Source organism: Pteronotus mesoamericanus, unplaced genomic scaffold (assembly GCF_021234165.1).
Source record: "Pteronotus mesoamericanus isolate MK-2021 breed Mesoamerican mustached bat unplaced genomic scaffold, CSHL_Meso_final contig_100, whole genome shotgun sequence".
Lineage (NCBI taxonomy): Eukaryota > Metazoa > Chordata > Mammalia > Chiroptera > Mormoopidae > Pteronotus > Pteronotus mesoamericanus.
In genome coordinates, this window is record NW_026554999.1 from 333,179 (window position 1) to 346,505 (window position 13,327).

At 36.8% G+C, this 13,327-nt stretch overlaps 1 protein-coding gene across 1 annotated transcript in view; it reads right to left on the reverse strand.

Moving 5' to 3' along the window:
* Positions 1-8,169: 8,169 nt before the first annotated feature.
* The window catches only part of LOC129081132 (uncharacterized), a 35,902-nt gene continuing 30,744 nt past the window's right edge, over positions 8,170-13,327 (reverse strand). Inside the window, exons 7-8 of the mRNA XM_054586695.1 lie at positions 9,983-10,073; positions 8,170-8,356 (exon numbers count right to left, since the gene is read on the reverse strand). Of these exons, the coding sequence (XP_054442670.1) occupies positions 8,240-8,356; positions 9,983-10,073 (208 nt within the window). The 3' untranslated portion in view covers positions 8,170-8,239. The remainder of the gene's footprint in view (positions 8,357-9,982; positions 10,074-13,327) is intronic.

The window sequence follows — 13,327 nt, forward strand, 5'->3', positions numbered from 1 at the left end:
ACATTTCTCATTTGTAATAAAATAAATAAACTGCCCTGACTGGAGTGGCTTATTGGATTGAGCACCGGCCTACACATCAAAGGGTTGCCAGTTCGATTCCAAGTCAGGACACATGCCTGGGTTGCAGGCCAGGTCCTCAGTAGGGGGCTCTCAAGAAAGGCAACGCACACTGATGAATCTCTCCCTCTCTTTCTCCTTCCCTTCCCCTCTCTAAAAATAAATAAATAAAATCTTTAAACAAACAAACAGACAGACAGACAGACAGACAGACAAACTTAGGTGCCCTTCTCCCTCCTTATAGCTGAGATCTTTTAGGGTGGAACCAAGTGATCCATTTTTGTATCTGCAGAGAGGGACAAAGTGCAAGATATACAGTGTGAGCTTAATACACATTTGTGTGATTAGTTAGTACAATTAATAGTTGCATGACTCTAAATTCACCATCAATAGAAAATACCTTACAATGTTTACGGATTATGAAGTTTTCATGAAATTATGGAAGGTTTAACCTGTGGTATCTCCAAATAGGACCTCAAGGGCATCTGCATTAGTAAAGGGTATTGGGGGCTGGATGAGAGAAAGAGGTGACAAAACTTGGGAGTTCCGTGAAGTTGAATAATTTTAAAGAAACATGGGCAGAAAAAAGTTCTAATATTCTTAAGCAACTTTATTTTGTTTTCTATCAAATTTGTCATATATTTTATGAGGTAAAGAGCCAAATAACTTGGACATTTACTGTAACCTTTATGTTTTTAGTTGTTTGAGCACAAGTAATGCTATATGAAAAAGTTTTTCTTTTTGTTTTGTGTATATTTCATGTGCTGCTGAAATATGAAAATATTTTAACTCTCCTACCCTCCTTCCCACCTGAGAACTATCCTATAGTTCTAATATTAGCCTCAGGCATTTATTTAAAAATATGCTAGTATATACCTATCACGCAAAATATGTTCCAATATTTTAGACTGTTCATACCTTTTTTTTCACCCCATCAACTAAAGATCCAGAGATTTTGGACTTCTGGCCAAGACGGAGGTGTAGGTAGATACACTTTGCCTCCTTGCACAACCAAAAGGAGGACAATAACAAATTTAAAAACAAAAAATAACCAGAACTGCCAGAAAATCAAACTGAAAGTCTGAAAATGAAAGTCTGATAACCAAGGAACTAAAGAAGAAACATTCATCCAGACCAGCAGGAGGGGCAGAGATGGGCAGCCAGTGTGGAGAGGCTGCGCAGCAGGCAGCAGCTAGCAACCCAATGTCCCACATTTGCGTGTGCATCAACTGTGAAGAACAGCTGGGGAGTGAGACAGACCACGCAATCCAGGGTTCCAGTGAGGGAAAAGAAAGCCTCAAAACCTCTTGCTGTAAAAAGCTGTGGGGGTTGCGGTGGCAGGAGAAACTCCCAGCCTCACAGGAGAGTCTATTGGAGAGACGCATGGGGTCCTAGAACATACACAAACCCACCTACTCAGGGATCTGCAATAGAAGGGCCCAATTTGCTTGTGCTATCGGGGAAGTGACTGAAAGCCTGAAGAGAGCTGAGCAAGCAGCATTATTTCCTCTTGAATCCCTTCCCCACACACAGCATCACAATCATGCAGCCTGGGTTGCCCTGTCCAGGCGACTACCTAAGGCTTGACCACTTCCAAAGTAACAGGTGTGCTGAGACAAAGAAATATGGCCCCAATGAAAGAACAGATCAAAGCTCCAAAAAACAGAACTAAGCAATGAACAGATAGCCAACCTATCAGATGCACAGTTCAAAACACTGGTAATCTGGATGCTCACTGGATTGGTTGAGTATGGTCACAAACTGGATGAAAAAGTGATGGCTATGTGAAATGAAACAAAGAAAAATATACAGGGAACCAACAGTGAAGGGAAGGAAACGGACTCAATTCAACGATTGGGAAGCAGAAGGAAGAGATAAACATTCAACCAGAACAGAAAGAAGAAATAAGAATTCAAAAACATGAGAAGAGGCTTAGGAACCTCTGGGACAACTTTAAACACTCCAACATTCGCATCATAGGGGTGCCAGAAGGAGAAGAGGAAGAGCAAGAAATTGAAAACTTATTTGAACAAATAATGAAGGAGAATATCCCCAGTCTGGCCAAGTAAATAAACTTTCAGGAGATCCAGGAAGCTCAGAGAATCCCAAGGAAGTTGGACATAAAGAAGAACACACCAAGACACATCATAATTATATTACCCAAGATTAAAGATAAGGAATCTTAAAAGCAGCAAGAGAAAAGGAGACAGTTACCTACAAAGGAGTTCCCATAAAACTGTCAGCTGTTTTCTCAAAAGAAACCTTGCAGGCAAGAAGGGGCTGGCAAGAAGTATTTAAAGTCATGAAATTCAAGGATCTACACCCAAGATTACTCTATCCAGCCAAGCTATCATTTAGAATGGAAGGGCAGATAGAGTGCTTCCAAGATAAGGTCAAGTTAAAGGAGTTCATCATCACCAAGCCCTTTTTATATGAAATGTTAAAGGGAAATCAAGATGGTAGAATGAATGGAAGTCACAAGGACCTCCCAGGGAAAATCTGGATTACAACTAAATTGTAAATCTCCAATTGTAAATTGGAGAAATCCCAAGAACAAAGAACTGAACAATAGTGAGAGAGGAGCCTTATAGCCTCGGACAGACAGAAAAATCAGCCTTAGCACAACCTAACTGGTAAGGAGTGTGGTAGAGACTTGAAAGGGTGGGTGGGGCACCCACCGGCAGCAGCCCCAGGATACTGAATGGCCAGTTTAGATCCCCTGAGGAGGGTCTAAATCAAAAGTGGGAATCTCCAGCCTACAGCACCAGAGCCCAAAAAGTACACAGACAACAGCCAGTTGCAAAAAGAGGCAGGGTTGCTCTCTGCCAGAGACAGGCAGCTGGAGATGCAAAGAGCCTTTTAAAGGACCAATGCATACATTTTTATTTGAAGCCAATTACCCTGGTCTCCGGAAAAGGCAGGGGCAGAGTGGGCTAGAGATGCCTGAGGAGAAACCAGGGAAGGGGGCTTTAGGGAGAAAACAGAGTACCGGAGGGATCCTGGTGCTGAGTCATCCCCCATATGGCAGCAGCCATCTTGCTCAGGTAGACCACTCCCCCGAGTGGCAACTGCATGAGAGAACACAACAGCGCTGCCCCAGCAGGGACTTGGCCCTGGTCTAGTGGTGCTAAAGCCTGACTTCTGAGTACAGAGTGGCAGCCACAGATAGTAGATCCCTGGCTAAAGGGGGTGCACAGTGGTCTAGAGACACTTGAGGAGAGACTGGAGACAGAGGCTTTGGGGAGAGAACGGAGAGAGTAGCTGGTGGGGTCCTGGGACTGACTACTCACCCATATGGCAGCAACCATTTGGCTCACGCAGATTACTCCCTGTGCAGCAGCAGCGTGAGAGGACCCAATAACCCCATCCCCAGAAGGGATTCTGCCCCGCCCTGAGCTAAGGTGGCCAGCTGAGTGCAGAGTGACTATATTAACAACTGAAGGAGAGAGCCACAGACAGTAGATACCCGTCAAACAGACTGCCTAAGATCAGACAGGGTCAAAAGCTGACATCATCAGGGGCAGATCGAGAAAGAAAAAACAGCGGTCTCCTAGAAGTTCACACCACAAAGTCAGGAAATCAAGACAGATCAATTTAAGAAGCAAAAACAAAAAAGAAGGCTCTCACAAATAATGGGAAGACAAAGAAACAGCTCCCAAGTGAAGGGGAAGGAGGAATCCCCAGAAAGAGAGCTAAATGAAATAGAGGCAAGTAAACAATTGGCTACTGAGTTCAAAACAACAGTTCTAAGGAAGCTCAATAAGCTCAGTGAGCTCAGAGGGAATTACCAAAAACTACAGGGACACTACAAGGAACTTACTGCAAATTATATTGGCATGAAAAGGACATAGAAACTAACAATAACAAACAAGAGGAAATGAAGAATACAATTTCTGAATTGAAGAACACAGTAGAAGGAATCAAAAGCAGGCTAGATGAAGCAGAGGGTTGAATCAGTGAATTGGATGACAAGGTAGAAAAAAGCTCCCAGAAAGAGCAAGAAAATGAAAAAAGACTCAAAAAGAATGAAGAGGCATTTCGGGAAATGCTGTACAACCTGAAACTTAATAATATCCATATAATAGGGAGATCAGAGGAGAAGAGGAGCATGGGATAGAGAACCTGTTTGTTTGAAAAAGTAACGACAGAAAACTTCCCTAATTATTAGGAGGAGAGAAAAAGTCACACAAGTCCAGGAAGCACAGAGGGTCCCATTCAAGAAGAACCCAATGAGGCCCACTCCAAGGCACATACATCATCATTAAAATGGCAAATATCAAAGACAAACAGAGAATCCTAAAGGCAGCAAAGGAGAAACAGGTAGTAACATATAAGGGAGACCTGGAGACCTGATATGGCTAGCAGCTGACTTCCTAACAGAAACACAAGCCAGAAGGGAATGGCAAGAAATATTCCAAGTTGTGAAAAGCAAAGACCTGCAACCAAAACTGCTCTATTCAGCAAGGCTCTCAATTAAGATGGAAGGCAAAATAAGGAGCTTTCCGGAAAAAAGATGGCTAAAAGAATACACATCCAACAAACTAGCATCGCAAGATGTGCTAAAGGGACTGCTTTAAGAAGATGAAGAAAAAGAGTCTATGAATACCCAGTTCCTTTCACAGTCACCAATACTTGATATTACCAATATTTTTAATACTTATTAATCTGATTGTGACAATGATGGGTTATTATTTGTTGAAACTAAACCTGTTTTTGTATATTTCTTGCCTATTTCTATTATTTTTAAAAAGCTTTAAATGATTTTTTGGTATTCTTTATCCATTATTTGATTAAATGTTTGTAGAATTTTTTCTGTAAAGAAAAACCTATTAACTCTTTTTCAGATGTTACAAATACTTTTCTATTCTATTACTTGTCCTTTAACTGTTTTAATATGTGTATTACTGTATAGTCTTAAATGTTTAATATAGTTATATTGTCAATATTTTACTGTATAGCTTCTGCATTTGAGTATTTTACTTCAGGGTAAGAAAAATATTATTTTGTATTTTCTCCTAAAACTCCTTAGATTCTACATATTGATTTTTAGCTCACCTGAATATTTTTTGTATAATATGTGAAATAGGGCTCTATATTTGTTTCATTTCAAGTAATAGTGGTCCATGCATTTTATTTGTTGAATAAGCCTTATTTTCCCCAGTGATTTGAAATATCAATTTAATCACAATTACATTGTTAGATATATACATTTGTTTTTAGAATGCTCACTTTATTTCATTGATCTACTTGCTTATTTTTGTACTGGTGTCATGTTGCTTTAATTGCTGAGACTTTATAATGGATTTAAATTTTTTATTATTTTATAATGGATTTTGACATGTAAAAAATTAAATAAATAAAATTAATCTGCATTTAAAGAAATAAAAAGAAAGAAGGAACTCCTAACTTTTGTGGCAACATGGATGGAACTGGAGAATATTATGCAAAGTGAAATAAGCCAGTCAGTAAAGACAAATACCATATGATCTCACCTATAAGTGGAATCTATTCAACAAAACAATCTTACAAACAAAATAAACCACAGGCATGGAAACATGGAGCAGACTAAAAGTGACCAGAGGGGATGGGGAAGGAGGACAATGGTGGAGAGAAGGGGAAGGGACTAGACAAAGAACATGTTTGAATGACCCATGGACATGGACGACAGTGTGGGAACTGACTGTGGGAGCGGGGGTGGGGGTGGGATGGGTGGAAGAGGGTAAAGGGGGAAATATTGAGACAACTGTAATAGAATAAACATGATTTTAAAAAAAGAAATGTTAAAGGAACTTATCTAAGAAAAAGAAGATCAAAAACTATGAACAGTAAAACGACAACAAACTCACAACTATCAATAAATGAACATAAAAAAATACCCCAAAAAACAAAAGCAAACTAAGCAAACAACTAGAACAGAAACAGAATCATAGAAATGGAGATCAGAGGGGAGGTGGAGGGGGAAGAATGGAGGAAAAGGTACAGGGAATAAGCAGATACAAAACAGACAGGGGGAGGTTAAGAATTGTATAGGAAATGGAAAAGCCAAAGAACTTATATGTATGACCCATGGACAGGAACTAAGCTGTTGGGAGGAGTGCTAGGAGGAAGGGTGGTGCTGGATGGAGTGGAATAAAGGGAGAATAAAAGTGGGACAAAAATAAAATAAAGAACCATAGTTCATTTTAATATGTCTAAAATAATAGCATCAACAACATTAAACAACTGCCCATTATTTCTGTAATATTAATAAGGTATTTATGGTAACCACCTCTAATGTGTATTCTTGATTATATTGCACTAATGACAGCTGAATACTTATTTTTATTCTACAGATGAGGGGTTGGATGATTTGAAACTAGGTTTATAAACAGATTTCTCCCCTCACGGTTCTGAGTGTTCCTACTGTTATTTCCCCTCCTGCCCTGTCCAGGGCATTCCAGAACGGGAGTTCTGGCATTTAACAAGAGCCACAGCAGCATAATTTGCTTTGGAGGTCCATGCTTCTGAGGAACATTAAAATAAACACTAGGGCAATTGGGATTCAGAGTTTAGGAAATAGTTTCTTAAGAATAGATAAAGCGCGGGCCCGGTGGCTCAGTTGGTTGGAGCATGTGGGGAGGGCAACCAATTGCTATTTCTCTCTCACATTGATGTTACTTTCTCTCCCTTCCTCTCTAAAATCAATAAACATACCCTTGGGCAATGATTAAAAAAATAAGTACAGCTTAAACTGAAATTCAGTAACTCTTATGTTTATAATTGTGTGCTATTGCTAATAAGCTCATTTTTTCATGGATGATTACTACGTGTATCTTATGTAATGCTCTCATTATTTGCTACAGTTAGTATTGTTTATTGTATGTGAAATTTAGGTGCCTAAATATGTTATCACAATAAACCAATAAATACATTTAGTTATGTGTAAAACAATCACATGACTAACAGCTACAAGCTATTTAGAAATACTTGTAATTTTTCTCTTTTCCTAAAAATCTTTTTCCAAAATTTCAGAAAATCTGCTTAACACTCTGGCAACGTCCACCAATTGTTACTGGGAGATGCCAGAAGTAGCTAGTGACTTCCTAACTCTGCTTTAGCTTCTTTTTGGGTGACTAGCATGGTAAGAATGTTTGATAGGTTTGCAGGAATTAATAATGTCTGTATGAATAAGAAATTAGTGGAATTCCAGCATATATTCTGATATTCAGTATTTTACCAGGTCCTAATTATTAAACTTACTAAGATCAACAGTAAAGGTAAAGTTCCAAGTATCTGTCTTTTTATTTTTAGCATTTTGTTTAGCTATTGACCAATAATTGCTTTTTGAAAGTTAGAATTGACTGCTACTATAAATTGTTTTTCATAAGCAGGTAATTACAATAAGTATATCAGATAAACTCTTTGGAGATAGATAATCTGCAAAAAGTTCTACAATTCCTAAATGTGGGTTAGTTTAGTTTTAAAAAGTAATTTAAAATAGAATACTAAATATGAAATTACTGGAACTAGTTAGGTGTCCAAGTTTTGATGTTCCATTGTATTCTTTAAAAAAAGGTTTTGCTTTCTTGATTTCAAAAGAAATATAGTCATTATAGAAAAAAACTTAAAAATACAGAAAAGAATAGAAAAGAAAAAGAAAACCTCCAGTAATTGTTCTATATAGATATAATTTCTATTTATATTTTGGAGGCTATCTTTCTAGTTTTGTTTTTCCCTAGCAACTGTAATTATTTCTTATTTTAGTCCTTGTGCTAGACTCCTCAGCTAAAGCTGTGTACAAGGAACCTTACAGAACAGAGATCTAATAATTGGGATACAATGGAACTTACCTTCCCCTCTGCTCTTCTTCCTTGATAGAAGCTACTTCTAGTCTTTTCTTTTTTCTTCCATATCTGGACTTGGTAGACAGAGTTAGTGACTAAAGAAAGACATATTTATATTTGTAACAGAATAAAAGAAACGAGAGGAAAATCACACATTTTAAGATAAATATTTTAATTAAATTATAGACAAATCAAAGTTGTATATATACATATGCAACTATTTACAAATATGTAAACATATGTACAAAGACTAGAAAAAATACACAGAAAAAATATGTTAGCATATTGGGGATGCATATCTTTTTTATTATTTTGTAATATACTCAAAAAAATTACACTTAGGTAGGACTATTTTAGTGCTAGAGAATCTTATATAAGTGTATTTGTTCAAGAGCTTCCCTGTCAATATCCTTTTCTGGGTACACATGATAGTTCAGTGGTACCTCTTCAACCCAGAGAGGTAACTGTATATTAACCTGGAAAAAAGATGATAAACAAACATGAAAATGCAGAATGATCCTATTTTCTTGAAGAAATCCTATCTAAGTAACTGAACACAACAGACTTTTAGTACAATGAGCAGGACTAAATTCTACATGGTGCAAAATGAACAATTCTTTGTTGTACTAAATGGTCTGTGGATTCAGGGACTAAATGTATTTACTCTGATTTGGGAGTTTTAAAGAATAAAGAAAAAACAGAATAGGATAATTGTTTTAATGTAAATAGTTTAATAATTGTCATTAGGCTTACACAATGAAAGGCTACAACAACGAGAATACAGAGAGAACACGGAAAAACTGCTCACACATACAGTGATGGTGCTAAGGTGATATTCAAGTGGGGCTCATCTCCCTCCACAACCTTCTCAGGCCTTCCCCTTCCCAGGGCAAACCTGAGTCTCCATGACACAGAAATGCTGGAGCCACCAATGGATATATTATATATCTGTCTGAAGAAGTTTAATCAAATAGGAGAGCAATAAAATTGTTCAAGAATTTATGTATAAGGTGGGGGAGAACTGCATGTGGGAGAGGGGAGGTGGGGTGCTCAGGGGAGAGTAATAGGGAACAAAGGGGAGCAACTGTAATTAAATAATAAACTAATTTCATTGTGAAAATAAAGAATTTATATATAAAGACTCTTTCATAAATATTATTTTCCAATGGTTATCTAGACAGATTTTTGTATTTAGTGTGAAAGTTGTTACTTTGGTAAAATAACAATTATTTCAACGTATTATACATAGAAATTCTAAATTGGAGACCACATATTTTAAAAGATGTTTTCATGAGTATGGAAAAGTATGGTAGGATCACACACTCATGGAGTGAGGATCTCATGGGGAAGAATTAATTGGTGGGGAGACTAACATCTTTTGTTTATACATTACATCTATGGATTATTTCCCTTGTTATAGCAAACATAAATTACTTTTGTAATTTAAATGATTGAGAAAAATTTTTTAAAAGGTATTATTGATGATTGTTTAGTTTTTTAAAGGAAAAAATAGATGCTTAAATTTGGCAGTATTTGTACATAAGGAAAGCACTACTAAAGAAAATAATAATAGTCTGTATTAAGAAATACTACAGTTATCTTTCATCTGGATCTCAAAGAGCTTTACAAATACTAATTAACCTTTATATAAGGATCGACTTATTCAGTAGAATCTGTTATTAAATATCAGGCTTATTTTATATGAATAAATAAACTGACATAGTAGCTTCCAGATTACTTAGTTGATTCTAGAATTGCGTAACTCTGTTCGTTTTGTTCTAAGGGAAAAAGTTATGATGTGGGTGTTCAATGCCTCTTATAAACATTTAATAGCATCTGTTATCCTAAAACTGAAACTCCACAGCTGGAAAAATGGAGTAGAGAAGCAAAGGAGTATGAACCAAGATAACAATAACAATTTGAGAGCTCTTGAGGCCAGTTAACCAACCACAAACCAGTTCCTAAGCTGTTAAGTTCTTGCTATTCTTTCTATTATCTGTCACTATATTCAGGCAACATTTCTAGAATATTGTAACCACTTGTAATCAGAAAAAAGGAGCAGAAAAGTTTTGACAATAAAAATACTGGGCAGGCTTACATACCTGAAGACCTGAGAGAGTCTCTTCAAGACTTGGTACTGTCACTAATAACGATCCTTGTTTCCTTACATTATGGCTGATGTATTCCCAGGCTCTAAAACACATTAAAAGGTATATGTTAGGTTTTACCAGACATCAGAAATTTTTTTAAAAAATGAGAATGACAGCCCTGGCTGGGTAGCGCAGTTGCTTAGAGCATCATTCCAGTACACCAAGGTTGTGGGTTCAAGCTTTGGTCAGGGCATATACAAGAATCAACCAATGACTGCATAAGTAAGTGAAACAACAAATCAATGTTTTTCTCTCTCCTCCTTCTTTTCTCTCTCTAAAATCAGTAAATAAAAAGTTTTTAAAAATGAGGATGACAAAAGAAAATGCAACACAGGTGGTATCTCAAAATCCAGATGGGCAAAAAATGTTTGCCTGTCGAAAACAGGGCCGCAGCCACATACTAGAAATAGGTAAATCCTTCAGTTCCTGTTGCAGTGTTGACAAAATTGTGAAGCAATAGTATTGACAAGATTTAAAAAGATCATGATTCGGTTTACCTCAAAGCATTGTAAGCCAAAACTCAGTTTCAGAACCAATTCAAAGTCAAAGCTGCATCAGCAATTAGAGGCCCTTAAATTTTTTAAAGAGCATGTCAAAATGGTTCTGCAGAATGGAAGTGGGCTGAGGGGCAGAGGTAGGGAAGAGTCATGGAGGAAGGCCGCAGATACCAGACACCAAGCAAAAACTAACAATTAAGGTATATAATATGTAGGTTAGGTCTTTTAAAATAACATTGAAAGTGAAATCATAATTTACTTGGCTGTCATAAATATTCAGTGGAACGATTTCTGGACAATAAGACCCCTTAAAAGGTCAGTGGGATCAGCCAGGCTTAAAGCATGATTGAATGCCATGTGCATGAGTATGTGTCAGAGGGCAGTGTCTGACCAGTTCTGATTAACCTTTAGTGCAGACACGAACTGAATTTCTACAGTCTTAACAGTACACCCCGCTATTAGGGAGCAATGATCAAGCAAAGCAGAGCTATGCATCCCTTTCAGTGGGGCAAGTGGGCAGCTGTGTCATTTGCAATTATTTAAGTTACAGCAATGTACTAAGTTTAGTACATTCTAAAGTTCATTAGGCAAAATGATACAAATTTTTTATTCCTCAGGCTAGACCTAAAATCACATAGCAATGTTTATTAATATCACTGTGTTTGGGCAAGACCTGTTTTCTTTTTTTCTTTTGATGTGGTTCCTTAAAAACAATATATTTTACAAGTTTATTTAATAAGAATGAAGAAGCTGAGTGAGTATACTTGGCATGGCTCTCAAAACAGCACTTGCTGTGTCTGGTAAGCTCTCATGGTACATAGAGGCACATTTTAAACTCATAATTACTCTATAATCTGGGTGTTACCCTGTAATGAGATCTAACTTATTCTGAAAGCTGAGACTTTCCTGAGGTCACATTATCTATTATTGTGATATATTTTTTCTTTTTCTTTTTATCTTATCATCATGAAGTTTCATTTTATTGGTATGATGATATATTTCTTTTTTAAAAAGATTTTGTTTATTTTTTTAGAGGGAAGAGAAGGGAGAGAGAGAGAGAGAGGAGAGAAACACCTATATGTGAGAGATACATCAATAGGTTGCCTCTTGCATGCCCCCAGGTGGGGACCGGGCCTGCAACCCAGGTACATGCCCTGACTGAGAATTGAACTGGCTCCCCTCCAGTTCGCAGGTGGCACTCAATTCACTGAGTCACACCAACCAGGGCTATGATATATATCTGTTTTCTGTTATGTACTAACTTGCATAGCAGTACCATTCCATTTGCCCTCAGATTCTGATTAAGATTACAAATCTTTGGAGGCTATGTGCTGTCTTATCTCTTTTACTACACTATAAAACTAATATTGGTAAATGATCATTGTGTCAGAACAATTCCACTATCAGAATGCTTTACCATATTTTCTATTCTTTCTCCTGTAAACTCTCATTCAAGATGGAGATAAGATAATTAACGACGAGAAGCTATAACCTATCTATATTTAGAATTCATTGTACTAGACTAATTTGGGAAAAATGAACTAACACAGGTGGTCAATACCTGTTCAGTGAGTCATGTAGAGTTTGTGAACAAATGCACCAAGAAAATTTTTAAAACAATCCTAACATGCAGTATTTCCAGTATCGAATTCAGCAGTAGCTTTTGTCATTCTTTGGCATTCAAAATCTTTCTATAATAAATCTCCAAAGAGTTCAAGGTATTTTAAAACTTCTTATACAACATAAACTTGGTAATAATATTTCATTCTCTAACAATTATGCAATGTTTTGGCTACTGGTCATTAACTTAAAAAGGTAAAAAGCTAATCATACTTTGTCCACTGGAAATAAAACTTAAAGAGAGCACTATGATTTAAACAACTTTGCTCATGTTGTGTTTCTGGTCTTTAGCCTGTGACCAAAAATTGTTATTCATTTTGGCTGAGCTTTGATTATATGATGAGCTTTCTGTTTAGGCAGTTTCTTTTTAAACTATTTAAATAGTTAGTTTTGTAAATGGCCTTAACCTACTAGTCATCAGTATGGGGTGTATGTGTGTGAGTGAGAGAGAAAGTGGTGGTTGGGGAGAGAATATAAAAGGCGAAGGGGTGGCAGAATAAAAAGGTTTAGCCATTCAGGATTCTACTCAGCATTAACTGTTTACAGTCTGTTACCATATGCATTTTTATTTCTCTGAGGCAGACCTCTTACTGATGCACTAATCCAACCTCTGTAATTCTCTTTCGTACCTATGGAAAGGAGCTTTCCTGCATCTAGACTGTATATATGCCCTTATGATAAATAAGAAGTCAGCAAGCCTAACTAGCCAGAAAATTAGCACCTCAGACTACAGAGTATAGGAATTTCCTAATCAAAGGAACCTATAGGTCCTTATGGGTCACAAAACATTAAATTGTGGCAGAGAAATCAGAAAAGTGATCACAGATTTGCTAATTTTTCCATTACTTGAATAGTGGAATAAACTTGAGGGACCTATATTTATTACCCCTCATGAACGTTGTTCAAGTTTGATAATTAATCACAATTTTGGTTAATATTCTTACATCTTGTTTTATATTCACTTACAGGCATTAGTTAATTCCCTTCATTTTGTGATAGGATAGCATATTGCATATTTTTTCAAAGAAAAGAAAACTGAGGCAGAAAAGAATAAGTATAAAGGTCCACTAGGAAATGATATCTTATTTTATTTTTGACTGCTAGGCAAATGCTGGAGTCATGATATCGTTTTCATGTCTGTCTAAATTAGATGTAATATTTTACAAAGTTAGATAGTTTA